The sequence below is a fragment of the Ceratotherium simum genome, chromosome 17, assembly GCF_057802395.1.
Source record: "Ceratotherium simum simum isolate JZ-2026a chromosome 17, ASM5780239v1, whole genome shotgun sequence".
Lineage (NCBI taxonomy): Eukaryota > Metazoa > Chordata > Mammalia > Perissodactyla > Rhinocerotidae > Ceratotherium > Ceratotherium simum.
This window is the reverse complement of record NC_141916.1, coordinates 16,660,217-16,688,126: the sequence shown is the minus strand read 5'-3', so window position 1 is coordinate 16,688,126 and position 27,910 is coordinate 16,660,217. Positions and strand designations below refer to the sequence as shown.

General features: G+C 50.3%; 2 protein-coding genes across 2 annotated transcripts; both read right to left on the bottom strand.

Annotated features, from left to right (window-relative positions):
- Positions 1–276: 276 nt before the first annotated feature.
- Positions 277–5,424, bottom strand: KRT1 (keratin 1). The gene is made up of 9 exons (XM_004429077.3): positions 4,834–5,424; positions 3,536–3,750; positions 3,157–3,217; positions 2,646–2,741; positions 2,322–2,486; positions 2,064–2,189; positions 1,265–1,485; positions 704–738; positions 277–611 (listed from the first exon to the last, which is right to left on the bottom strand). The coding sequence occupies exons 1-9, from the start codon at positions 5,422–5,424 to the stop codon at positions 277–279; spliced, it is 1,845 nt and encodes a 614-aa protein (XP_004429134.1).
- Positions 5,425–15,071: 9,647 nt separating this feature from the next.
- Positions 15,072–26,785, bottom strand: KRT77 (keratin 77). Its single transcript, XM_004429079.3, has 9 exons — positions 26,249–26,785; positions 20,988–21,202; positions 19,729–19,789; positions 19,115–19,210; positions 18,008–18,172; positions 16,418–16,543; positions 16,079–16,299; positions 15,819–15,853; positions 15,072–15,361 (listed from the first exon to the last, which is right to left on the bottom strand). The coding sequence occupies exons 1-9, from the start codon at positions 26,783–26,785 to the stop codon at positions 15,072–15,074; spliced, it is 1,746 nt and encodes a 581-aa protein (XP_004429136.1).
- Between the last annotated feature and the right edge of the window lie 1,125 nt (positions 26,786–27,910).

Here is a 27,910-nt window from a genome sequence, read left to right as displayed (position 1 = left end):
CTGGCTGACTTAAGGAGGTGCTTTGAAATGTAGTGTGTGTTGAGCTGTTTCTCAGGCAAAGCACAAAGCAGGGTCATAGCCAGGGACTGAGACTGCCACTGATCTGAAAACTTCTTTGGGAAGCAGAGTAGAAAGGAAAGAGCAGGGGAATCAGGACGAATCCGTGTAACTAACCATAGCTCTTTTCTCCACTAAGGTCGAGGCAATTGACCTTGGTCTTGCCAAGCATAATTGGTAGTGATGGGAGGGAGAGCTAACAGGATAGAGAGCACCTCTTTATCTGGTCCCTCGGGAATAGCTGCTGGAAACAAACTTCACGCTGGAACTGCCACCAGAGGTCTTGGAGCCCCCAGAGCTGATCACCCGGCCTCCGGAGGAGCTGAAACTGCCTCCAGAGCCCCCGCCACCAGAAGCCCAGCCGCCAGTGCTGCCGCCGCCGCCTCCAGAGACGCCTCTTTGGCTCCCGCTGATGCCTCCGGAGCTGTAGCCGCCGCCGCCACCTCCAGAGCTGTAACCGCCTCCGGAGCTGTAGCCACCACCGCCGCCAGAGCTGAAAGCGCCGCCTCCTCGGATCCCACCTCCACTGATGCTGGTGTGGCTGGTGCTCACAGCTGCAAGGGAACACTCAGTTACCTTCAACCCCAACTGCCTGTCCAACCCAGCAAAACCCACACATGCCCCTGAGAAATCGGCGTGTACTTACACACGCTCACGTTGGGGGCACACTCTCCAGACATCCTGTAGGAGAAAGGAAAGTGACTCATGACTCTCCAGCTTGACAAACCGCTTCCCTAGGCCCTCTCAGCCCTCTTGAAGATTGTGTCCATCTGGGGCTCCCCCAATCCACTTGATCCGAAACCTAATCCAGTCCCCTCCTGCCGCCCGAACCTTTGTCATTTTTCTCAGCATGAGTACAAACAGGGAGAAATCTCCATATATATTAGACAAGATCTTGCAGCTAATGCAGGCCACCTCTAAAGGCATTGACTTTAGGCCAGATGACATCTGAGCCAGCCCAGATGAAGACTAAATCACTCCATCTCAAAGAGCTTCATAGAGATGCTACAAACCTCAAAAAAGAAAACTGGGACTCTGGCTCCCAAAGTGAAACCAAGTCTTTCCTCCCTCACTGTGTACCTTTCCCTTCCCCCTTCCCCATCCTCAGGACCAGCTGCAGTCACATGGCTGCTTCGTCAATAGCAGTCAGTTCACATGGAGGGAAGCACATCAGAAGTGGCCAAACTGCCCAGGGTCCCTTCCTCACCTGACTTCTTCTCCTTCCAGGAGGGTCCTGTAGGTGGCAATCTCCAGATCCAGGGCCAGCTTGGTGCTCATCAGCTCCTGGTAGTCACGCAGCAGGCGGGCCAGGTCCTCCTTGGCCTTCTGCAGGGCATCCTCCAGCTCAGCCAGCTTGTTCCGGGCGTCTTTGAGAGCATTCTCACCACGCTGCTCAGCATCGCTGATGGACTGCTGCAGCGCAGAGATCTGAGAAAAGAGAGTCCAGCACATGACACACTCATTTACCTAATTTCATCTTGGCCTTCTCATCTCAAATTGACCTCTCCACCCCAGTGAGGCCAGTACTCTGGGTCCAATTGAACCACAGGAGCTTAAGTCATCTCACGCATTCGCCTGCCTCTAGAGAGCACATCACTGTGTTGACTTCCTTAAAAGCCCTTAAAGGTGATGCAGCATTCTCTCTTGGCCCTGAGTTGAGGCTCCTCCATGCCTTACAGACTTGATATTCTTCTAAATGCCTACCCTGAAACCTCCTGGCTGCCTGCCCTCACTCACCATCTCTGAAGTCTCCTTTGTACCATGGGCTAGATCACCATGACTATCATCACATTTATTTCTCTACTAGGTCATATTCACAAGTTTCCCTAAAGAGAACCCAGCATATTGACTGAATTCTGGAAACCAGCATAGTCACCAAAGGAACTAGGGATAATAATATAACTTTGTTATGGATCACAAGATTCAAAACAAGGAAAGTGTCCTCCAATTACCTGAGGATCTCCCCCATTCCATATACCTGAACAATAGAAGGAGGAAGCAAGTACCTGCTTCTTGACGCTGTCGATTTCAGATCTAAGTCTCTGGATCACCCGATTCAGCTCAGAAATCTCTATCTTTGAATCTCTCAAACTGTCTCCATGTTTGCCAGCAGTGATCTGGAGCTCTTCATACTAAAGATGGTGGATCAAGTCAATCAGACGTGGCGGAGCACACCATGCCTCATGCACACAAACATAAGAGAAAACCCAGGATGGAAAGAGAAGACACTTTGGGAAAACTGGCTAGGCATTGAGCCCATTCACCTTGGTCTGGTACAGGGCCTCGGCCTCAGCCTTGCTCCTCTGGGCGATCTCCTCGTACTGGGCCTTGACCTCAGCGATGATGCTGTCCAGGTCCAGGAAGCGGTTGTTGTCCATGGACAGGATGACATTGGTGTCGCTGATATGAGTCTGCAACTGAGACAGCTCCTGCAAGACATAACAGTTCAGTGACTCTTATAGTGTTAAAACAACAAACAACTTAGAGGAAGGGGTCAGGAGATGGAAGCTATATCTCTATTCTTCTGAGTGGATTCGGGCTTAAAGGCTCTCCATTTGGGTAAACTTGGTTGAAATTAGAGGACTTACCTCTTGGTAGAGTATTGTGAGGAACTCAATTTCCTGACGCAAGTTGTCAACTTTAGCCTGGAGGTCCACCTTGGTCAAATAAGCAGCATCCACGTCCTAGAGGAACAATGGACATCATAAAGTCGTATTCTTCCCAGGGCAAGTCCCTCTCGCCAGCTGAGAGGGGATTCTCCAAGTAGAAGAGGTGTTTGGAGTCTACTCTATGCCTTTATCCCACAGCTGGACCACAATCCCTAGATTGCCCCACTCCTTGGTATCACAGTCATGAGGGAGGATGCCTGACTTGCTGAGAACCTGCCTCCCCACTTACTACACGAAGTGCTGAGAGATCTGGAGAAGCAAGTGCCTGGATAGTCCATGTCCATCGTAATGTGGGGAAAAACTCTACTTCAGATATTCATCAGGCCTGCTACCTGGTTCTCCACACTGTGAATTCTCTCTGCTTAGTGAGTGGAGAACCCCTTCTCTTACATATTTCAGATGTGAGGTCCATCCTACAGAATTTGCTCACCTTCTTGATGGTCACAAATTCATTCTCTGCATTTGTCCGCCTGTTGATCTCTTCCTCGTACCTGCAAGGAAATCAGAAGTGATTAGGAGATTCAGAGAAGGTGAGGCCTGGAGTTCAGCTTTCTAGACTAAAATTGGCATTGCCTGTCATTGCTTTCCTGTCACTAGCCTAGGACATCTCAGCCACCCCTTTCTTCTGAGGAATAGAACCACTAAACTATTTCCAGCTTCTGAGAAGATGAAGATGTCTGAAAATGCCAAATTTATTTGCCTCTAACCTAAGAAAAGACGTTATTGCTTACAGTTCATAGTCTTAGCTTGCCACTTTCTGGACATACTTTAGAATGAAAATCAAGAACTGCCCAGCCAGGTTTCCTTACTTGCGCCGGTAATCCTCCACCAGGTCTTGCACGTTCTTCAGTTCTGAATCCAAACGAGGTTGGTCGTTCTTCAGTTGTTCCACTTGCCTTCTCAGAGTGTTGATGTATGACTCAAAAAGGGGTTCTAAGTTGTAGGTTCTAGTGGAGGTGTCTACCTGCTGCAGCAGCTCCCACTTTGTTTGCAGCACCTGGTTCTGCTGCTCCAGGAACCGCACCTAAGAACACAAAACCCCATTACCCACCAGGGCAGAAATGGAGTCCCATGGCCCCTGAGTTCCAAGGGCTACCACACATGAGACCCGTGCCTCTTTTGGAAAAGAACTTCAATTCCTGTTTTCCTGGCCATGACAAACAGAGAAATAGGAAGAAGGTAATCAAGTTAGCATCATCTTCATAACAAAACCCAATTCACTGTTAATTCAGAGAAGCTTTAATTTCCCTAAGAACAGCAATTGTAGTCCTGTTTCAGTTGGAACTTTAGAAGGCAGTAGCTACACAAACACCAAACAGCAAAGCATATAGAAAATTACTGCAAATTACACTTTGAAATAGATGCATGATACTTAAGAGATTTGCCTTCCATTTTTTTTTTTTTTTTGGTAGATTACTATAAAAATTGGTTTGCATTCCCTGAGCATACCATAATTCAAAAGCATGTTGGGAAAATCCAAAATTGAATTCCAAATCTATTGTGGATAACCTTGAGTTGACATTATTGATGATTAAGCAAAAAATAAAAAATGGTTTACATGTTTTTCCAGAGCAGATACTCGGAAATATAAGTATTAAAAAATCTCTACCCTGATGTGGTCCCAATGTAGAATTCTCAGAGCTCTCCTTCTGATAGCAAAAGATGTTTAGCACTGACTCACTACATACTTTCTGCTGGGATATCACATGCACTCTGTGCACCCTCAACTCCCTTTCTGCAGTTAGGAAGACATTTCCAGGCTTCTATTTGCACCCTAGAATGCTGAGTTAGCCCCATTTCTACTATCTTCATTCAACACATGTGAGTACCAATTCAACTCAAGAGCTAAATAAAAAAACGCTTCAAGGTGGTGTCAAATAGATCACTTTTGTATAAACCACGGATCCCTCTGTCCAAGAGAGAGTTTAGTTATTAGCATCATGCACAAGCACACTTCCAACGTATCTCCTAGAAGACAATTCCACAAAATATCCTTTTAATCATCCAAACATGGAAACTTGAAGCTCAAACTCAATCATGTCTTGGCTGGGCTGATCTCAAACGAACCAGGAGCAGCTCTCCCAGTGCACTGAGCAAACGAACTCACCTTGTCAATGAAGGTGGCAAACTGGTTGTTGAGGGTCTTAATTTGCTCCCTTTCTCGAGACTTTACTCTCTGGATCTCAGGATCAATCTCCACATTGAGGGGTTGCAGAAGGCTCTGGTTGATGGTGACTTCCTGAATGCCACCAGGGGGGCAGACAGGCCCAAAACCACCCCCAAAACCACCTCCACCAAAACCACCTCCAATGCCAATGCCACCACCAAAACCACCACTGCCAAAGCCACCCCCAAAACCACCACTGCCAAAACCACCCCCAAAGCCACCACCGCCGTAACCACCACCCCCAAAGCTGCTGCCGCCATAACCACCACCAAAACCACTACGTCTACCTCCTCCAGCCACACTTATGGAGATACTTTTACTGCCACCAAGGTTAACAAGACTCCGACTTCCAAAACCACCGCCAGCACCCCCAGCACCACATCTTCCCCTTGAAAATCCGCCGCCGCCCCCACCACTACGACGCACGGAGCTGCTAGTGCTCCTGCGCTGGAAGCTGACCACCCCAGCAGAGCCAGAGCTGAAGCCCGCTCCCCCCCGGCGGCCAGACACAGAACTAAAACATCGGCTCATGTTGACTTAGAGAGAGCAGAAGCAGAGTCGAGAAAGGGAAGGAGCTCGCACTCCTCTATCCCAAGCACAGAGACTTCCCTTTATATACAGGGAGCAAATTGGGCTTGGTCCCCGAGTCAGCGGGATGGAGTGCCTCTCAAGGGTTTGGCTTGCCTGCAGCCATACAAGATTTTTACGAGCCTCAACAACGTGATAAACACTACACACCTAGCTCCCAGATGGCTCTCAAAGTTGCTGTGCATGCAAGATCGCTCATGTGGCAATCATTTTATCAGACAAAAATCTCTCTTCAAGCACTTGTGACTTTGGGAAAATAGGACCCCACATCTGCCACTTGGTGCTTCTTGGTAGGATTTCATCACCTCCTGTCACAAAGATATGTAAGTTTCCATTCTTGCTGTGCCCTGGTAAGCTACTAAGCACATTCTCTCCTCAGGCCTGGCAGGTGCAATTCTCTACCCTTGAATCTCAGAAGTTCTCCGGCCCATTTCTTAGAACTGCCCTCCAAACGCCAAGGCTCACCAAGTTATAGCTCCTGATAGAGAGTAAAAGCTTTAATAAGTGAAAAAGTAAAAGAAGTTATTTTTATTAAATGTAAGCTTTATAAGTGTGCTGCATTAATATGAGAAGAGGAGAAGCTATCGTCAAACAGGATGGATGGGTAGGTGCTCTGGAAGGACCAGAAGGGAAAGATGTGTTCTTTTCTAAGTTTTCCAGTTGTTCCTTTTCCTTGAAGATAGACCAGGGCGGGAGACAGAGGCACCAGCAACACAGAACTGGGCAAACAGCTGGCATGCATGTGCCAGCTGAAGAAGCATCTGGAGCAGTGAGATGAACAAGCAGAAGCTGTTTCATACATTTTGAAAGGAAAAGGGAGGAGGTGAGACTTTCCAGGTGGTTCCAGCTTCACACTAGACTCTATGGAGAGAAGAATGTTGACCTGGAAGGGAGGACAGTGATGGGAGTCTGGAAAGCCTGATCAGAGAAGTTAAAATTGTTTCTGGACAATAGCAATGGCAAGAGTAAAAATAATAATAATAGCTAACATGTATCAAAAACTGACTGTGTAACAGGGACTGTTCTGGTAAAACAGTGCTAGTCTATTTTTTTTTATTTTTTTATTGAGGTAACATTGGTTTATAACATTATATAAATTTCAGGTGTACATTGTTATATTTCTATTTCTGTGTAGACTACATCACGTTCAGCACCCAAAGACTAATTACATCCGTCACCGTACACATGTCCCCTGTTATCCTTTTGCCCTCTCCCCTCCCCCTTTCCTTTCTGGTAACTAATCTAGTGTCTATATCTATGTGTTTGTTGTTGTTGTTTTTATTTTCCACTTATGAGTGAAATCATTCAGTATTTGACTTTCTCCATCTGACTTATTTCATTTTATGCTACCCTTTTTTAAGATGAAGACACTGAGGACCCAAGGTTGAACAGCCCGCCCAAGTCCACATAGATGGTAAGTAGCATGGCTGGGATTTGAACCAAGGATGCTGAGCCATAGTGTGCAAGATCCTAACCAGCGTGTTGTAGGACAGCACAGCGACCGACTTCGGGATGTGCTGCCACTGTGTGTGAAGCCAGGCAGCGCAGGAGGCTGTCCCGCTGCAGAGAGCTCCAAGGGCAGGAGGCCCATTTTATCGCTCTGAGTCCTTGGCTCTAGGCACATGCAAGTGTTTGGAAAATGTGTCTTCAATTCACTTGGAAGGGGAGACTGGAGGCACAGAGTTCAGTGGGGAGATTTTGCTTCTACAAGATCTTCCACAAGAGTACCCAGCATGAACTGCGACGGACCAGGAAACCTCAAGGGCCTTCCTGGAGAGCAGCCCTCTGTCAACCTTAACAGGTAGTAGCGTCATTGAGATCTAGAAAGACCTGAACCCCACACGGATTTTCATTCTGAGACTTCTTAGAAGCCTGGCATGCTCCCCACACTTGCACGTAAACACAGAATTGAAGACTCAATGGGGAGAAGCCAGTGCTAGGTTTAGTCTGCTCTGAGCAACTCTGAGGGGTAAGTCATAGACCCAGTTGGAAGTCTCCACTGTGGAACACAACATAAGTAGGAGAAGGGGAGTCTGTGACTCTCCAGGCCCATCACCCTGTGGTTCTGAACCAGGACAGCAGTGCCAGCCCTCTCCAGCCCACCTCTCACCACCGAGCCCTGTCCCTCCTCTTCCCCCACACTTCCTACACCCTCCTCCAGAAAGTGCCCCTCACCTCTCCACTGCTTCCCTCCTTCCCCCCATCACCATGGCACTGTCATCTGGGACTCGGTGCTAACACTAACATCCTTGGGCTGTTAACCCAACCATCTTTGTAGGGAATGAGTAATCCAGGTCTTGTTTCTGACTAGGAACAATGGGACCTGGGATGGTCTTGGCGTGGTAACGACGGTTGCCTAATCACCTTCTGACAGGCAATCAAAATGCTTTTAGTTCGGCACACTCCCTCATGAGACATATCATTCTGCACAATTGATTCCTTCTAGCATTTTGGAGGGGTATGCATATGTGCGTGCATGCGTGTGTGTGTGCCTATGTGCATTCATCCTCTCCCCTCTGCTGGCCAACAACAGATCTTTGCAGTCATCATGCTTCCATCCCCAAACTAAGAAACCAACATAGAGAAAAATCAAAGAGGTGCATGGTCAGGAAATTGATAGACAATTTATAGAGCTGCAAAGCTTACTCCGACTGCACAGGAACTAGAAGGAACAAGAAGGCACAAAAATCACCACTAGCTTACATCTGCACAGTTCACCTCGTCAAGAACATACACAAACACGATCCCCACAAGACCCTGGAACTAGGCAGTCAAGCTGTTTTCCACCCATGTTATGAAACAGAAAACTGAGGCTCAGAGTGACTTGCTTAGACACTCCAGCCAGGAAAAGACACATTTAGGACTAGAACATGAGTTTTCTGCTTTCAATTCAGGTGTTCTTCCTCCTAAACTGGAGAAGAGGCTCAAGGACAGGCAAGTGAAACGTGTTCCTATAAATGAAAACACAGAGAATCACAGAATATTCCCAGGTGCACGGACTCAAAGACCCCACCGTCTAACCTGCCTATTGAAGAAGTGAGAGGGCAAACCCAAAGAAGGCAAAAAATTTCTCCAAGTCGTACAATCAATTCCTGTTCTCTTTCCACTGCTCACTCTTGAGGGAACCCAATAGGGCTGGAAACTGCAAGGCTGCCGTCTACCAAGTTCCTCATTTCCTATGATGTCCAGGACTGTGGTGGGTGTGCAGTGATATTAAAAAGCAAATGTGAAAGAAAGGTGTTAACCATAAACCTTCATTCTTGGCTTATTTGTGTACTTTGCATCTATGAAATAAAGACAAAACGAAAGAGGAAAGAGGCACTAACATCTACAAGCACCAACTATGTGCTAGGAACTACATTTCACCTAAACATCACAAAAAGTCCACGTGGTCGTAGTTATTAGCCCCATTTTAAAGAACAGACAACTTAGGTTCCTAAAAGCTAACATATGCGTCCCACTTCCCCCAGGCGGTAACTGACATCCAAGCTTGTCAGACTCCGAGCACATCGTGCCTTCCGCCCGCGGGCCGCCTCTGGTCGCTGGTCGGTCTCCAGCCCCGGCATCACTGCAGCTTTCCTAATTGGCCTCTCACCAAGCCTTGCACTTGACCTTTCCACTCCCAGGCTTTGCACAGACTTTTCAATCTTCTCCTCCCCTTTTCCTCTGTTCCTTTCTGTCTTCTGAGCCCACTTCTACTCTTCTCTTCTCCGAAAGGCCTTCCAGCTGCCTTGGCAACTCTCTTCAAACTCCCACCCATAGTTGAGCTCTGGGTACCTAAGATCTCAATTCCTGAGCGTTTGGGCCTGAATCTATCTTTTGTCCATCAGACCTTGAGGCAAATGCCTACATCTCTGCTCCCCCAGCAGTGGACAGGCCCACTCCTCCAGGGAGTTTTCCTTGATTAACACCACTCAGCTGCTCCATTGGTTTCTGTTTCTCAGCTCAGTTGCTGCCAGAATCAAGTGCATATTGATGGACTTATTGGCTCATTTACACGTGTGTGTGTGTGTGTGTGTGTGTGTGTGTGTGTACTGGTCCTGCAGTTGCTCTGCAAGCCTTCTGAAAGCAAAACTGAGTCCTCCATGACTTTGGGTGCCCTCCCAGCACCCCCTCTTTCCCCAACCTCCCACACGGTCCCCTGCTGAGGGGTACCTCTGTCAATGCTGGATGACAAAGCACCAGAACACCTCCAGTCTCAAGGACCCACACACACCCCCAGAACCGATCACCGAGATGAGGCTGCCACAGGCAGGCTGAGGGCATGGGCAGGGGCGGGTGTGGTGATGTTGTGAGAGCTTTTTGAGGGATGGGACTGAGAAAAGAGTTGAAGAGAGACATGCAGTGACAAGCCACCCAGGCCTGCGGGACTCTCCTGGGGACACAGGAGAAGGAGATTTCGGGAGAGTGGGGAAAGCGGAAGCCTGGGAGGGTAAAGGAGAACCACAGACAATGGGGAGGCGGGGTGAGATGTCGAAAGCTGGCAACCAGCAGAGGAGGGGCCGAGGCTTCTTATGCAGGAGGGAGAGGCCCAGGGGGGCAGCAAAGAAGGAGGCCCCTGGGAGGCACTCACCAACAATGCTGGAGGAGAGCAGAGGCCGGAAAGGAGGCGCGTAGAAGTGGGAGATGGAGGTTGTCTTATTTTGAGGCGTGGAGTCAACCAGACGGGGTCCTACACCTGACTGCAAATTTCTAGCTGTGTGACCCTAGGCAGATCACTTACCCTCTCTGAGCCCAAGTTTCCTCGTCTGTAAAATAGGGACTATATCTACCTTACAGGGAAACTGAAGTGTAGTGGATGATAGATAGAGGGAGGAGGAAGGAGTCTCTGTCACTCTTGCATTTGGAAGGACCCAGAAGATGATATAAGAATCAGGGAAAGCTTTGGAACAAGTCCCTGTTTCACTGGAAACAGTGAAAAGACCTGGAAGGGAAGTTTAAGTTCTTGAAATGAGGCTATCTTGTGGGAGAAAGTCTTAGGGGGTCTATAAATCTGTAATTGGGAGGCCAGGGGCCCATCACATGCAGGCAGGGATGCTGAGTGCAGCTGAAGATGAAGGGAGCTAGGCTAGACTGGGAATTCTCTCACTGTAGAATGCCTGCTCTGCAGGGTAGGGACAATCCCCAGGACTGAGCACACTGAGACAGACATGGAAACCAGGCCACACATTTGGAGCCCCCAGAAGCCCTCAGGCCCGGCACGGGGACGTTCAGAACCGATCCACCAGGCTCAAGAACCTCCCAACATTCCAAGCTCCCAGCTCAGCCTTGCAACAGAGTGTTGATCAACCTGAAGACATAGTTTCCTGGACTGATCCGAAAGCTGACAAAACCAGGGCAGCAGGAACAACAAAATAATGGGAGTTACACTGAGCTTGAAGAGGGACTGTCAGAGCACAAGGCTCATAATCTGAAGACACATCCTGAGCCAAAGGGCCAGTAATTGAGGGTGAGGCAAAAGTCTTGAGAGTCTTCCTTAGACCAAGGACTTTCCCGGCCCAGAAGAGCCCGCCCTGTCAAAGGTTAGACAGAGTTAGGATTTCGTTAAGCCAGTGGCTGCTCCTCCTGTTCTCACCATGTCTCAAGATCAAAATCTATGTACATGAGAAGCTGATGGAATTAAATTTAGATTCCCAAAGTGCCTCGCCCTGCCACAGCCGCTCAGAGGGAGGAGCAGCTGGCAAACTTTCCCTGGGACTCGCTGCCCGCAGTGCCATGCTCCCTCCTGCCCACCTCTCTGCTGATTAATGGATGGTCCACTTGGCTCTCCCTTTGAGTACCTGCCTTGAGGGAGTAGCATTGACCAGAAGCAGGGATGGAGTGCTCCATGGTCCCTGGAAGGACCACAGAGTCCCCACACGTCGTCTCCCCAGCCCTCTTCCAGGGGCCAGTGAGAATCATATGAGACATTGCATGTGGAAGCATTTTGTACATGGTAAAGGGCAATGGAACTGCTCATTGTTCTCGCCGGGTGAGCTAAAGGTAAGAGGCATTTGCTCCTAATGGGATAGCTCATTGTCTCTAACAGGAATCTTCTTTACACCAGGAAGCCTCCTCTGGTGTCTTTTAGTGCTAGCCCGCATTGCTCAGGCCCAGAAGATCACATCGAGAATTCTCATTTAGACTCGGAGATCCTCCTTGACTAACTCCCCTCTCCTCGGTCCTCATTTCTCATGCCCCTGCTCTGTGGAATCTCTGTTCCAATATTCCTAGGACTCAGGCACATGGTTCCCTCCACCTATCCCCTAGTGCTCCATGACTGAGATGGTCAAGGGTTTTGGAGAGAGAAGGCAGGGCTGTGTTTTCTGGGATGACTCCAATTCCTGCCCAGAAGGAGAAGGATGGGAAAGATGACCTCTGATTGGACATTGCCCTTGTGTTTTCTCCAGAGCCTATTTGGATTCCCTACGAACATCAAACACACATGCGTGATCCAGGGATAATCAAACCCACAGCCTGGAATAGGTCTGGTGGTGCCAGAAAACTTGGTTTCATGTTACAATCCTGACTAGCATCCTTGGCCTCTTCATGACTTGGTCCTTCCTGGCATCTGTCCTTAATTTTCCCAAATATAAGAGAAGAGAATTCCTTTTTTCTCAGGCTCCAGCACATGAACTCTTAGGGCAGCAAAGACATGAAATGCTGCCATACACATATCCCCACCCATTCTTCACTCCCTCCCTCAATCTCCTGCCAGATCATTAGCCAACCTCTGCTTGAAATGTGCTAACTCCTCACATGGCCTCTCCCATCTCAGGATCAATATAAAGCAGTTCCCATCTGTCTATCTGAGTCATCAGCTGGGACCAACACCTCTTTGCTAGGGAAGCTCTTCAAATCTTTGCAGTTTGCAGTTCGCTGTCACATCTCCCCCAAAGACTTCCAGGGCCTTCCACCGTCCTCATGTGGCCAGGCTTCTGATTCCCCCACCGCCACCGTCCTGGCCCCTGTCCTCTGAATGGGCTCCTATTTAGTAATGTCCTCAGAGTGGTGTGACTACAGAAGACCCAAAGTAGGCTCTGCACACTACTCTCTTCCTGGTCCCCTGCCTGTCCCCAGCAGCCACCACACCCTGTTGGCTCACGTGTTGTCAGTGTCAGCTGAACACTCTCGCTCTAAACCATGTTTGCACCCACTGCTGTTCACCCCTGTCTTCCCATCCTTGTCCTCACGCTCTTGGTCTTTGACTTCAAGTGCAGGATGTCGCATCTGTCTGCGCCCTCCCTCCTTCCCTTCGGGCAGCTCCTCTGCCCACCTGTCCCTCTCCCAGCCGGTTCCCCCACTCATCTGCTGCCAAGACAGGTGAGATGGGGAGCAACTTCTCAGACAGAATATAGATGTGTTCCTGAGAACACAGTGTCTTATCAATATAGGTTGCAGTCATATTTGAATGAATCCCACATCCAAATTCCATCCGTATTCCCTCTGGGAATGAGAAAGTAGGTCACATCTGTTACATGACTCATTTACACAGACTCTGAAACATCAATAGAATAAGGTGGTGCTCAACTTGCTCCATTCTTAAATTCTGCATCTATGCTTCCCTCAGGGGAAACGATTAAAGATGCCCCTGCTCGTGACCTCCCCCTGGGTTAATGGGCTCAGCCTCCTGTCTCCCCAGCTCAGTTTCACCCTCTCTTATCTTTGAGTCTCTGGCAGACTGTTCTCCTGTCTGGAGGACCCTTCCCTGACACCCTGTCTACACCTGTCCCCACTCTGTCCCCCAGACCTGTTCCACTTTCCAGCTCTCCAGGGGCCTGTTGGGACCAAACTTCCCTTCTTCAGCATTGGCACCTGCTGTGGGCTCCACTGCTCCTGTTGTGGTGGGTCTGCCTGTGTCCACAGGACAGGCCTTGCCACCACCCTCAGGCTAAAGGTCCACAGGGGCACAGGCTCTGATTTCTCCTCCCTCTGAACCTTCCCCTCCGCCATAATATATCTTTTGTGCTGTGAATGCCTTAAGATTCAGAAATGTGTTCATTCAACATTGCGTTCCCAGTGCCTAAGCCACTGCCCACCACACAGTAGGAGATAAATAATTGCTTGCTGAACAAACGTGTAACTGACTTCTGAATGATCAGCCGCTTTAAGGATTAGTAAGATTATGTCTGCAAGGTTTTGCAAGATTGTGCATTATTCATGCAATAAGAAAAAATAAAGTTTACATCCCAAATACGAATAATTTCAGAGGCCTGCAGAAATTAAAGAAGAAACAACTGATCTTCTGGCCAAAGAGCAATTTGAAATCACAGAAAACTTTATTGTATAAACACCAAAAATGTCTACCTTCAACCAGGGAATGATGAAGTCCCAGCACCCCCACCCCCACCCCGCCACAAAGGGACCCAGGCTGAGCCCATCAGATGCTTCAAGAGGATCAAAGACTTGAGGTTGTGTTAGGATCACAAGCAAGTGAAGGAGACTCCAGATCTCAGAAGCAAAGCCACCTTTGCCCTCTCAAGGCTCATTAGTTGGCAGACACTTTCCCCTTCCTGTCCCCTCCAGCACATCTCAAGCGTCTTATGCAAGGCCCACAATGAAGAGTCAAATCCTCACAAAGTCTCAGTCACAGAGAACAGGAAGCAGAAGGGACTTTGCTGTCTAGGGAAGAGTACTAAGCTACCTTGCAAATAACGGGCAGCTTCCAGGCTGATTCAGGATTGCACCCTCCCAAGACCCAAGTCTGATCTTCCAACTCCTCAGGGCCTGGGCATCTGGACCAAGCAGAGCTGAGCTACATGTGCCCAGCCTGTTGGACAATTCTCAGGAGGGCTGTTATGGAGCAGAGGTCAGGAAGGGCCAGGCTTCCAAAGAACAGAGCTGTCTGGAGGGGCAGGACAGAAGAGAACTTAATTCTTGTCAGTCGACTCCTCCATTCACTGCTAATGACAGTGCTCCCTGCGGACAAGGGCTCATGCCCTCTGAAATACTCCCACCTTGGAGTGTTAACCCAGAGGAGAATGCTTTGAGAGACAGAGATTCAGAATCAGCACCAGACAGGGATTACAGGTGTCTGGCGTGGGCAGCAAATCCACACTCTCCATCAACGAGCAAGGGTGAGGCTACAGACCAAGAGGCAGGAACTCATCCCTGGCACAGAGGTTCCCCTTACCAAGCTGGCTTGCCTTGCCATCAGCTACCCTCCAAGGGCCTCATTTTGTGGGTCCCCTGAGGAATGGATCATTGTTCACAGAGCAGCCAAGGTGCAGGAAAGGGAGCCTGGGAGTGCAAAACCTGGGGTCCTTGACGTCAACTCTCCACTATCCGCCTCCTAAATTCTCTGCAGGCTCTTTTTCTCCATCACTAAACTGGGCCCCTGGTTGTCCCCAGGGACAGGAGCAGGGCCAGCTGAGTGGAGTCTGAGTTGAGAACGTGTCTGGCTGTGATTCTGACTGCCAGCCAGTGCCCTCCAAAGATAGATCCGCTGTTTGGGGTTATCCATCTGCTTCCCCATCTAGAGTGGAATTTATTGGCAAAACTGCTGAGACTCATCAGGAAAAGGTAAGTGAGAGGGGGTTGGGAAGGGCGCGGGGGAGGGGACAGGAGAGCGCCCTGCGGCCTGGGGCGTGTGAGCCTTCGCCTCTCTCTCTCTACTCCAGGATTCGCCTGTGGGAGGTGTTGGTAGACGTTTGGATGATCTGCACGCGGGAGAAGCCGCCGCCGCTTCTGGCCCCGTGCTTGCTGCTGCCTTTGCTGCTCCCGCCGTAGCCTCCGCCGCTGCCGCTCCCATAACCGCTTCCACCGCCCCCTCCGGAGGCCCCGCCGCCTCCGCGGGAGCTGCCGCCGCCGCCGCCGCCGTATCCACCGCCGCTGTAACCTCCAGAGTCTCCGGCGCCGCCGCCGCCCCCGCTGCTGACGGACGCCTGACTGCTCTGCACAGCTGTGGGAGAGAGAGCGGCCCAAACCAGGATCAGGAGGACTGGGCAGGGGGACCCACCTGCACCCGCCTCGGGGCAGCCTCCTGCATCCTTCATCACTGGCAGCATCTGACTTGCAAAAAGGTACATTGGCTGAAAGTAGTCCCATTTTTAAAGTATTCTTCATACTACAAAGGAATGTCAGGACATCCTGACAATTTTCTTTATGGATATACCCTGAAGAGTTCCAGGCCTCTGCTGGTTATTTGGGCGTCATAAGAATTAAGATAAAGAAAAACTGAAATCTAACAATTTATTTCAATGCATTTCTCCCGGCTTTGTAGCTGTGTTTGCTCACTTTGGTTTTCCTTGTATAGGATTGGAGACTAAAATGCCCACTGCCAGTTCCCTGCTGGCCAACCCTCCGGGGCCTCCTCCGCCCAGCACCCACCAGCTCTCCTCCTGGGCTCTGCTACTCACAGATGCTCACGTGGCTCTGCAGCTCCCCTGACATCCTGTAAACCAAAGCACACGCATCAGCCAGACCCCCAAAGCCTGAAGGCAGGCAGCATCAGAAGCAATGACGGGTGAAGCCAGAGCTGTCCCCAGGCTTCGGGGAAAGATGTGTGCACGAGCAGGATGGTCAGGGAGCCAGTGGGGCCAGAGGGGATTTTAAGCATTTTCTTGAAGTCTTTTAGCACTGGGGGGTCACCACCTGGCTGCAATGGGCTTAGGCCCACCTGCACTCCTCGCCCTCCAGCAGCTTGCGGTAGGTGGCGATCTCCACGTCTAGAGACAACTTGACTCCCAGCAGCTCCTGGTAGTCGCGCAGCAGCCGGGCCAGCTCCTCCTTGGCCTGCTGCAGGGCCTCCTCCATGTTCTGCAGCTTCTGCTGTGCGTCCTGGAGGGCCCGCTCTCCTCTCTCCTCTGCATCCGAAATGGCTGTGTGCATCTGGTCAGCCTGCTCGGGAGACGGTCACGGAGAAGAACCGTGCAGGGGTTGACTGTCAGGAGCCCCGCCGGCAGGGTGCGGTGGGAGGTGGCGTGTCTGGTCAGCCCACCCTGAGCACCCATCTTACCTGCTTCTTGACGTTGCTGATTTCTGTCTGCAGCCTCTGGATGATGCGGTTGAGCTCAACAGTCTCCGTCTTGCTGTTCTGCAGCTCATCTCCATGTCTTCCTGCTGTGACCTGGAGTTCCTGGTACTGGGGGTCAAAAGCAGCATCAAGGTCAGCCTGCTGCTCACCATGAGCCCCTGCAGAAGGGAGTGGGTCTGCCTTCCTGGACCCTGTCCAAGGCTGCTCTCCTCCAGGAAAGTTACCAGAGTAAGCCCCCCATAGCTGTGATCCCACACACACACTCACACCAGTCCCAAACCTCCCGCATCTGAGCTGTGACACCACGCACACATGCAGACACACACACACACATCTATATCAAGCCTCCCTCATTCCCCCCAGTCTCTGGGCCAGACCCACAAACCAGACAGACAAACCTGCTTCTGGATGCCCTTTTTACCCCCTTTCCCCCACATCTAAGCCCTTGCACTGGCCCTTACCCCCACCGGGACTCCTCACTTTTTCCACCCCACCATATTCTTCCTGCCCTTTCCAGAACGATTTCCCTGGCACTCAGGACCTTGTTTCCTCAGAGGCCCTCAGCATGCTCCACAGTTATTCGCATTTTCCTCTCTGTCTCCATTTCTGTGTCTACACGGCCCCATCAATAGGAACTCTACCCATGGCCATGACCCTGAAGGAAGCAAGGGGGAGGGTTGGCTCAAGGGAAACTTTGCATTCTGATGTTTTCATTGTTGACCATTCTCCTCCCCAGTCTGACGCTGAAATCTGTGCCACTCAGAACACCTGCCTACAGGACAGTGGGACAGAAGCCAGCTGGGATTAGAGTTGGGCACAGGTAATCCACAAAGCAGATCTCAAGTGCCGGCTGTTCAGAGTTTAGTGACTGGCCTTTGAACCTTAATTACAGAGTCTTCACCCTCCAGAAAGATCCAGATCCATTTATGTGAAAGACGTAACCAAAGTTGTGCCCAACGACTTAGCTAGAAAGATGTTTATCTGATAAGTGAGGGTATGTTCTTCCCATGGAACACCACGCTGCTAGTGAAAATAATGTAGACTCTTTAATGTCACAGAAAGACATTCATGAGTGATAAGTGAAAAAGTATAAAAATATATTTTAAAAGATATTATTATGAAAAAATAAGAATAAAAAACATTACAGCGGTTGAGAACATGGGTTTCTAGACAGCACATATGAGTTTAATTAAGTTCTGCCTCTGCCACTTCCAGCCACAAGACCTTAGAGAAATTAGGTAATCTCATACTCTATTATCCGTAAAATAGGGACAATGAAATCCTTACCTCATAGGGTTGTTGTAAAGAGTAAATGAAATAATGTGTATAAAGCTCTTAGTGTGCTGCCTGGGTCATATGAGTTTTCAATAAATGTTGGCTACAAAGAACTAGTAGAAAATATGCTGACATGTTAATAGTGGTCGTAGGATATAAGTAATCTTTACCCGTAATTTCTAAATTTTCTGTAACAAACATGTTTTACTTTAGAAATAGGAGAAAGACGATACAAGTCCTGGGAGGTATGTCTGGGTTTGGGGTACCACGTCTGGGCAGGGGAGTGGCCGTGCCCACCTTGGTCTGATACAGCGCCTCGGCCTCGGCCTTGCTCTTCTGTGCGATCTGCTCGTACTGGGTCCACGCCGCGGCGGTGATGCTGTCCAGGTCCAGGGAGCGGTTGTTGTCCATGGACAGGATGACAGACGTGTCGCTGATGTGGGACTGCATCTGGGACAGCTCCTGCGAGGCATGGAGCACAACCTAACTCCTTCCACTCTCCTCCTGGAGCCTCAGTTTCCCTCTACTGCCCCCTCAAGGCTCTCTGGGGAAGCCAGAAGCCTGGGCCAGAGGGAAGTCTTGGGGGAAAGTTCTTTGAATAGTCATGCACCGAGAGGTACCTTAACTAAAGATAAAGGCAGCCAGACCTAGCCTCCCGGGAGAAGAAAGGAACCTGAACTCAGAGCCCTTGTAGACCACCTGCGCACCAGGCCTCTCCTGTGCCCTCTACCCTTCCTTCCTCTGGGTTGGCCACCATCTTGGGCAGGGCCCTCTGACAGGCAGAGACTCCTTGAAACTACATGAGCTCTCAGAGGCAGTAGAATGGACTCCACTCGTGCAGCCAGTCACACTCACTGTTGAGTCTGGGCTCTACCATTGACTGGCTGGGTGACTGAGCAAGTAACTGAATCCCTCAGGGCCTCAGTTGTCTCATCTGTGGAATGGAGACGCCCAAGACATGGTAAAGCTCCTCGCACGGCATCTGGCCCAGAGCAGGTGCCCCCCCAGTTAGACACCGGTGACAGTAGGACCGGGGGGGGTAGGGCCAGACTACCCCTCACCGCGGCAGTCTTCGTCTTCATCCTTTAATCCACACTGCCCTCTCCTTCAGAGTCCCAAATAGCCCCATTGACTTGCCAGTGCCAGTGAAGATTTCTGTTGGTTTCGCCCCTATATGTCCCAGGTGTTAACCTCGTTTCCCAGACAGAAGTGGAGACCACTTCCCCTTCTACTACCTTGGAACTCTCCCTGCCTCCCATCTTCAGCCCCCCACCCAGGAGTCCTGAGGACTGGGGGTTGAAGGGATGGCTGACTCCGGACCCACAGAGTTGAGGTAACTGGGGACTCCACACCCCTTGTGATATGTGAGAAAAGAGAAGGGTTTCTCGTGAGGCCTGAACTCACCATCTGAAATAAGTATTTCAGGAAATTAACTTCTCCAAACAGAACATCCGCCTTGGACTCCAGGTCCACTTTGCTCAAGTAAGCAGCATCCACGCCCTGAACAGCAAGCAAAGACCGTCTGACTTTATGGCCAGGCGCTGCCTGCCACCAGCTGGCTGGGTAGCCCAGCAAGTGGCAAAGCTTCTCTGGTTTACTTTCTTGTCTGCAGATTTCCTCACCTCACTCAAATAAGGGACCTGCAAACCCTGGCTTTCCTGGCCAGAAGGAAGTGTGACACCAAGCTCCTCATCTTGGTCAGTCGCGTACAACATCCCAGGTCCCTCCCCAGGTCCCAAGGCCACACCTCAGGGACACGCAAAAGCTGTCAGTTAATTTAATTTCACTTTCAGGACCCTGGAGAGATAAAAACTGAAGGATTCCTCAAGATTCATGCTAGCATCACTTTCAGACTGCCCCCTTCAGTGTAAAGGCCCCAGCATTTGGGCAACACACTCAACAAACTGGCGCCCGAGGTCACCCTGTCCATCCCCCAGTCACGCAGCACCCACAGGAATTCCTCACTCTGCTCAGCCTCCTGGGCCCACAGTCCCCCTCGGGGCACCCCCATCCCTCACCTTCTTCAGGACCACAAAGTCATTCTCCGTGCTGGTCCTCTGGTTGATTTCTTCCTCATATCTGCCGGGAAACACGAGAAACACAGACAGGCTGCAGGGGCTGACCTCGGCTCCTTCAGATCCTCCTGAAAGTGGCAGGCTTGGAATTCTCCAAACTTTTACTGTCCTGGACTCTGGTTCTCCCCTGCCAGGGCCTGCCGCTCTCACTGAAAAGCAGCTGGAGCCACCTCCTGGTTCTCCAGGTCAACGGAGGGGACAACGACCCAACATGGAAAACCCAGAGCCACATAGAATGCCCCCCAAATGTCCATTTTTATTTTGTGTTACCTTTGTAAATTTGTCAAGCTCAATCATTTTTTTTAATTGAGAACATAAAGTAACAACCACTTTTACTAAATTTTCTTAAAGAGAAAAAAATTTCACCTACAATTTTGTCCCCCAACACCTTCAGTGTGAATTTCATTTCTCCCTTGTCAACTCACACACACCTGACTCTCTAGCGGCCCAATGCAGTAAGCATGTCAAAGGTATGTTAAGAGAAGCACCCTGCACCCCCAGCGCAGGGAGGCAGAGGCCGCTCAGATGCTGCTCAGTGCAGGAGCAGCTGATCTAGAATTAGACAAGTCCTGTCACCCCTACATTATTATTAATAGTTAATGCTTATTGAGTGCTAGTATGTGCAGACACAGCCTAAGAACGTACTAAAAATAATTGCACCTAAGCCAGTGGTTCTCAAAGTGTGGTCCCTGGTCCACCAGCATCAGCACCATTTGGAAACATTAGAAATGCTGACACTCTGGCCCCATCCCAGACCTACTCGATCAATTTGATTTTAACAAATTGATACACACTAAAGTTTGAAAGCCACAGATCTACCCCTCCAACAAGGATGATACTTACTATCCCCACTTTACTAATGTGAAAACTAAAGGCTTAGAAAGATGAACTTGCAGGCAGCCAGAAAGTGGCAAAAAGCCCACACCAGACTTCAGCCTTATCTGGCTCCAACATCCATGAAGCCAGTCTGCCCCTCTCCACCCAATACAATTGAGGGCTGACTGGCAAAACCATCCTACCAGGGCCACCGTATGCAAAATGGCGCCCCCTGCAGCTGTGCAGCACAGAGCTTGCATGGTCACACCTGGTGGCCCTGGTCCCACCACCCCTTGCACATTAACACTAAAGCAGAATGTCTGGCCCCGTGAATGACTTCCCCACCCTGCTTCTCCGTGACCCCTTTGCTCTGCCCGGAGCCTCACCTGTTCTTGTAGCCCTCCACGAGATCCTGCACACTCCTGGTCTCTGTCTTCTGGCGCATCTGCTCCGTGTTGAGAAAATCCACCCGCCTCCGAAGTTCACTGATGTATCTCTCAAAGATGGGCTCCAGGTTGTTGGCCTGAATCGACGTGTCTACCTGCTGCAGCAGCAGCCATTTCGTTTGTAGCACCCGATTCTGCTGCTCCAGGAATCGCACCTAAAAGCAAAAGACCTCCAGGTTCATGACCAAGAACGTGACCAAGCTGTGGGTCCAAGAAGCTCCTCCACAGGGAGGAGGATGGGCAGCCCCAACGCATAAGCAGACCTCAGAGAATCAAGATGCCCTGCTAGGGGTCAGAGAGCCTCCCCTTCTCTGGGACCAGGGCACACGAACACAGTGTGGTTTCTGATGATTGACCAATAGCTGGAAGGTCAACTTGCCTGAAATTAACATTAAGCTAACCCTGGTGCAGAAGGTAAATCCCCTCCAACAGAGTGCTGTGTCTCCTTCAGCTACAGCCATTTCCATCACAGAGCTGTCACTGCCTGCCCCCAGTTCGTCACGCCAACAGAAGGAAGAGATGATTGGAGCATCTGAAGCACAGATGCATCCAACGCTCATCTCTCTGTGTGGTGGAAATGCCTATGCAATTGAGGAGAGGAGAAAATAAGAGGCGGGAAGGAACAATTTGGCTTGGAACTGATTCCTAAGCAAAGTTGCCTGGTGTCCCCACCCTGCAGGCCCCACCGCTGCCTGCCACTATGTTTTTCAGGAAGGTCACCTCATTTAAATGCTTTTATAACCCAGACAGAATTTAAAAATTAAATGCTCACATTTTTGTAATGTTGCGTAATGCATTCTAGTGCCCCAAATTAATGACTTTGGGGTTGCCCAGTGTTTGGGAAATACCGGCATTGCTATTTCCTTCATTAGCACAGAGAACTGAGAGTGGGCATCATCCTACATTCTCACTACCTCTTTCCCCCAAAACTGTGGGCACAAAGGTCGGGTGCAGAGTCCAGAGAGCTGGCTGGCTGTGCAGAACAAGTGCACGGACTGTCCTTCGCATGGCAATGATCGACTCTCATCTTCCCTCTGCCTACAGATGGAGCCCCGCCCCCCATGCCTTAGGTGGATGCGTAAGACTTGCCTAAGACAGTGGATGCCTCTATGCTTTGCTCAGGTGCGTACACACACACACACACACACACACATGCATCCCCTCCAGAATCCGTCCAGGAGCTGTGTATGGGGGCAAACCCAGTGCTCCGTGCTGTCAGAACCCTGAAGACACTCCCCTACAATGTGGCACTAAGAAGAGTGCCCCAGATCCCTGGCCCTTGAGACACACAGCCCCACCCCCTCACCTGAGGGGCCAGCCCTTGCTAACTCTCTTTGGGTTCTGACTCTAGGCTGGAAAATGTGCGCAGAGAACACTGTTTCCCATGACTCATTTCCCTGAGCTTTATCAAAGCAGGAGATAAGGCAACCAGCTCTCCCAGGCTTGTCAGCATGGCTCGTAACACTCCTGTGAGGAACACTTGGCCAATTCTGACTCTGGCACCACTCCCTGGGATTGGAGTAACCCATCGGATGCTCGTTCACAGCCCTGTGCTCCATGTTGCGGGAACTAAAAGAAAGAATCTTATGGTCCCGTGGGGAATCTCCATGCCAGACAGCAAGGCGGCGGCTGGACCACTCTGGGTGCTCTGCCCCGTGCACAATACCTCAGGAGTTCAGCCAAAGAAACGTGGTTCTCGTCAGGCCACTCAAACCGCAAAGGCAGAGGCTGGCTTCAGGGAGTACCAGGTAATTTTAGTGGGATTTAGCCACTAGGAAAATCATTGAAAGCCATTGTGATTTTCCCCCAGGTCCCCCAAAATGCTCCTGGGCTGTGTCCTGTTGGCAACACTCAGGGGAAGCTGAGATAACACGGATAAACTTAGCATCGTACAGACCTGACCTTCTTACTGGGAAAAGCACAGCCCACTCGGCCTCTCATGCCCTCCCACCCACTCAGGACGGTCCAGCCACAGCGACCCCCAGGGGCTCGAACAGCCAGCTCTCCCAAGCTCTTTGCCCGGCTAACTCCCATTCACCCTTAGATCTCCACTAAGGTGGCATCCTCCTGGTGTCTCCCCTTCCTAAACCCTGTTCTTTCCCCCGTAGCATCTATCATGATTTGCACACATTATTTTGGTGTTGCTTTAGCGTGTCCCTCCTCCACTGGGTGTGAATCCCAGGAAGGCAGGCCCATGCCCCTTTGTTTTCCAGTGGACACAGGGTAGATGGGACCTGTGGACTCACAGTGCCCAACACAGAGAAGACAGCTCATAAGCGTCACGGACTAAGGAAATGCTAAGGGCTTTGGAATTGCCTGTAGTGTAGACGACCCAGGCCACTCACTACCCCGGCATAGAGGATTTGAGCTCAGCTGAACAAGCCAGGCCAGTGTCCCCATGGGAAGAACTGCAACCCCCCTTTCCTTCCTGAGGTCTCTTTCCTCTGTCATCTATTCTAAAAAAGCCTTTGTCTCCATTCCCACTCTCTGAGGGTCCAAGACTGGCACCTGAAGGGCTGACTCAGTTTTTCTTTCAGTGCATATTTATTGAGCAATTACCATGTGCCAGGCACTCTTCTGCATGTTGGAGATTCAATTATAAACAAAACAGACAAAACTCCTGCTTTGCAGGAGTTTACCTTCTATCCAGAGAGGCAACTATAAAGAAACGAACACAAGGAATATTCAGTGTGTCAAATGGCTGTAGGGGCTATGGAGAAAAGTAACACAGGAATGGTGGATAGGGATGCTGATGTGGAGGAGAGCAGGAAAGGCTTCATGGAGACAGAGTCATGTGAGCAAAGACCTGAAGGAAGTGAGGGGGGAAGCTGGACCACTCTTTGACGGAGGAGTTCCAAACAGAGGGAATGGCAGGTGCAAAGGCCCTGAGGGAGGACCGTGTTTGGGATGTTGGAAGATGCAAGAATGCAATAGTGTGCTGGTAAGGGAGAAGAAAGAAGGAGAGGAGGCAGAGTGGGTGTGCAGGGTCACTGCACAGAGTTTGTACCCTGGGGAGCTAAATTCCAGCCCTCACTCTGCTCACTAAACCTTACAGCTTGAGAGCTGTTCCACCCGGTGGTGGCAATGTTGCCTAATTCTCACAACCACAAGCCAGGGGGTAGCAGCAGTGGGGAATTGGGCCAGATCTTGAAGGGCCTTATAGGATCTTGGAGTTTATTCCGACTGAGACAAGAAGCCTCCATTCAAATGGAGGAGTGATGAATATGTTTTTAAAGGTGGTGTGGACAGCAGGCTGTATGAGATTAAGGGTGAAAGCAGGAAGACCAGATCAGAAACTAGAGTCAGAAGTCACTGCCATAGAAACCTCTCCCTTCCAGCCAGGCCAGAGCCCTCCTGGGTGAGGACTCTGTCCTCATGGTCATCACAAGCCTTGCCTTTAGGGAAGGACAGGGAGCCACATTTGCCTGCAACCTGGCCTCTGCCCAGAGCCCCATGCTGTAAATGAACAGATGTCCTGCTAATGGCAGAACCACAATCCAATGAGAGTTTCAAGAGATCAGTTGCCAGCAGCCCGTGGCCATGTCACTGGCCCCTATCCTCCCTTCTCCCTGCTCCCCCCTCAGCCTAGCCTTGACCTGTCCATGGTGTCTCCTTCCCCGTCACCTCCCTGCTCCACTCGAGCCTCCCACTCCTGCCTACGCCTGCAGTGTGATGATGTTCAGCTAGATTTCCCATCCGAGGTGATCAGAAGCAGCCAGAAGCATTTGCTCTGTTGACCTCCACTGGCTATCTCTGGGCCTCAGCGCTGATTCTTACCCCTCCTCCCCCAGCTCACACCCTCTGTCCTGTCCCCAGCACTTGCTCAGATGTCAGAGGCCAGGTGTACACCCAGTGGTGGACCTTGGCCATGGCTACTCTTGCAGTCAAGCTCTGGCCTCAAAAGAGAACTCCTGTGGAGACTGAGGGAAAGTCACTGAGCATCCAGGGGCCTTTGTGCTCCAGGGTACTTCCCATTACATGCCTGAAGGCAAAGAACTTTCTGGGGAGCCTCAGTAGCCACTGTGCCTCCCCCTCTGGACGAAAGGCAATGCTAGAGGAAGCTCTTTATCACAGCTCTTCCCCAGCCTCTGTTTGGTGACTTAGACCTGAACCAGACCTAACCTGAGCTTTAATCAGGGAACTGGGGAGAGGAGCTTCTTTGGCTCCATCTGGCCCATGCTTGTCCCTGGATGAGCTAAAGCAAGGAATTCAGACAGAATCCTACATAGTACGCTATTGACCGTAGCCCCCAGCAGTACCCCCCAGGGCATTCACCTCGGCTCTGCCACGGTGTGCCCAGCCCACTTCTCCTGCCCACCCCACCTCTCCCTCCCTGCCTCTGCAGCGTCAGCTCTACTTCTCTCCTCTTCCCTCTGTTCTACCATTTTCTCCAGGAATTTTAACCATTTGAAATTCCCCATAAGTGCCAAACTTTTGTGCCTCCTGGTCCTTCTGCCTGGAAATTTTCCCTGCTCTGAGAACCTATTTGACTCTTTCTCTACCTTCAAGACCCATGTCAGACCTGAGGTCCCTGAACCTGGCAGGCAGAGCCCATGCACCCTCCTTTGAAATACTGTGGCCCAGAGAATACTATCCCTATTAACACACTTCCCGCACACTGTCATAATCCTCTCTCCTTTATATCTGGGGCTCCTTGAGGGCATGATCTGTGTCCTAGTCACCCTGGAGCACCTGGCACAGTGTCTGGCATATAGTAGAGGCTTAGTAAATGTTTGTGGGCTGCATGGGTGGGTAGGTGGGTGGGTGGATGGATGGATGGATGGATGGATGGATGGATGGATGGATGGATAGGTGAGTGGATGGGTGAGTGGATGGATGGGTGGATGGATGGATAGATGGATGGATGGATGGATGGATGGATGGATGGATGGATGGATGGAAAGTGAATAATGATTAATGAGAATGAGGTTACTACCCCATGCCTTTTGTCTGTTTGGTATTTTCACACACCTTATCTGCTTTCCTGCCAAAAGGAAAAGATAGAGATAAATTCCTTCAGTAAGTCAAATTGAGGCCTAAATTAGGTAAATCCTTTTTTAAGGTCCCAGACACACACATCTGGAAGTGATTGTCACCATCAAACTTGAGTCAACACAATGTGGTGAGAGGTGGCAAGGCACAAGGCCCTCTCCGTCATTCGGTCAGAGACCAGAGACTCTGCCTGCCCCTGAGGTACTCACCTTGTTGATGAAGGAGGCAAATTTGTTGTTGAGAACCATGATCTGCTCCCGCTCCTGGGTCTTGACCCTCTGAATTTCAGGGTCTACCTCCAGGTGAAGTGGCTGTAGGAGGCTCTGGTTAATGGTCACTTCTTGGATGCCTCCCGGGGGACAAGAAGGACCAAAGCCCCCAAAACTGCTACCTCCAAACCCAGCACCCCCAAAACCACCTCCTCCATAGCTGCCACCTCCAAAGCCACCACCTCCAAAGCCACCACCTCCAAAGTTTCTTCTTCCTCCAAATCCTGCTCCCCCACCCTGGTGGAAACCACAGGCGCTTCTCCCCACTAGGATCACGGAGATGCTTTTACTGCCACCCAGATTGTAGAGGCTTCTGGAGCCAAACCCCCTTGCATGGCTCCCATACCCACCACCACCACACCTCCCTCGGGCCTGACACACAGACCCCACAGCCCAACTCCCACCACCAGAGCCAGCACTGTAAACCCGCCTGCTCCTTGAGCTAAACGCCGACTGAGAACTAAACTGGCAGCTCATGGTTCCTGGAGCATCCAGAGAAGCAGGCAGGAGAAAGGGCCCAGCTGGAAGGAGACAGAGACCAGGCCCGGAAGGAGCTATGACTCCTTTGGCAAGAGATCTGGCTCAGTCTCTATATATACAGGCACTCACTGGGCTGGGCACCTTCCGAATCCTGGGAAGGGAGTATTTATGTTTAGTTTGCCTGCCAGCAACATCTCTTTAAAACCTCACACCTACAAGTTGCAGAAATTGCATTGTAGACAAACTTCCCCAACTTGATCATTTATCATTCATCTCTTGCCATTTAGAGATCAGAGTGAAATAATCTCTCAGGATCAAGTTTAGAAACTCATATACAGTTTCCTCCAAATCATTGGTTGATATCTTCCTAAGAAACTCCACCACTGAGTTGTTTGTTTGGGGGTGTGCCCAGGAGATCTGGGGCAAAGCTGGGGATTGTCCACCTGTCTTGGGACCACAGCGGGGACTGGGGTGGAGACATCTGCTGCTGTAGCATTATCCTGGTGGGGCGAACGTCTTGTTCTGACCTCCCCAGACCCTGCTTCTGCTCCCCACTGTTATCATCGCCAAGCACACCCCAAATGTTAATCATATGAAAACACAGTCTTGTGGTCATTGAGTGCAAACAAAAGCCAGGGAACTCTGCCCAAGACTGCCCACATGGTTGCTCTGTACCCCTCAGGCTCCTCAAATACAAGACAGACAAGGTCCTGAGCACTAAAGGTCTGTGGTTAGAGATTCATTGAGCATCAAACAGGACCTAACATTGTCTTCTAGACCAAAAGACAAACTATCTCCTAATCTCCCTCTTTTTCTTTTTTCTTTTTCTTTTTTCCATTTCCAATCTATTGTAGACCAAAGCTTTTGTAAAATAGAATAAAAATGAATTACTCTTCAAAGAGGATTTTTTTTTAAGATATATGAAATGCAAGTCCCAATTTTTTTTTTTTTTTTTTTTTTTGGCTGGGAAAGATTCGCCCTGAGCTAACATCTGTTGCCAATCTTTGTCTCTCTCTCTCTTTTTTCCTCCCCCTCTCCAAAGCCCCAGTACATAGTTGTATATTCCAGTTGTAAATCCTTCTAGTGCTTCTGTGTGAGCCACCACCACAACATGGCTACTGA

What these genes read in the sequence shown, in the direction of transcription:
- KRT1 (XM_004429077.3), bottom strand. Translation starts at nt 5,424, where the DNA reads ATGAGCCGATGTTTTAGTTCTGTGTCTGGCCGCCGGGGGGGAGCGGGC. An exon ending in TCACAATACTCTACCAAGAG is followed by an intron (nt 2,487 to 2,645) that starts GTAAGTCCTCTA and finishes TATGTCTTGCAG; the next exon opens with GAGCTGTCTCAGTTGCAGAC. An exon ending in CTGGAAGGAGAAGAAGTCAG is followed by an intron (nt 739 to 1,264) that starts GTGAGGAAGGGA and finishes TTTCTCCTACAG; the next exon opens with GATGTCTGGAGAGTGTGCCC.
- KRT77 (XM_004429079.3), bottom strand. Translation starts at nt 26,785, where the DNA reads ATGAGCTGCCAGTTTAGTTCTCAGTCGGCGTTTAGCTCAAGGAGCAGG. An exon ending in GTGGAGGGCTACAAGAACAG is followed by an intron (nt 19,790 to 20,987) that starts GTGAGGCTCCGG and finishes GTTTCCCGGCAG; the next exon opens with ATATGAGGAAGAAATCAACC. An exon ending in CTGGAGGGCGAGGAGTGCAG is followed by an intron (nt 15,854 to 16,078) that starts GTGGGCCTAAGC and finishes TTTGGTTTACAG; the next exon opens with GATGTCAGGGGAGCTGCAGA.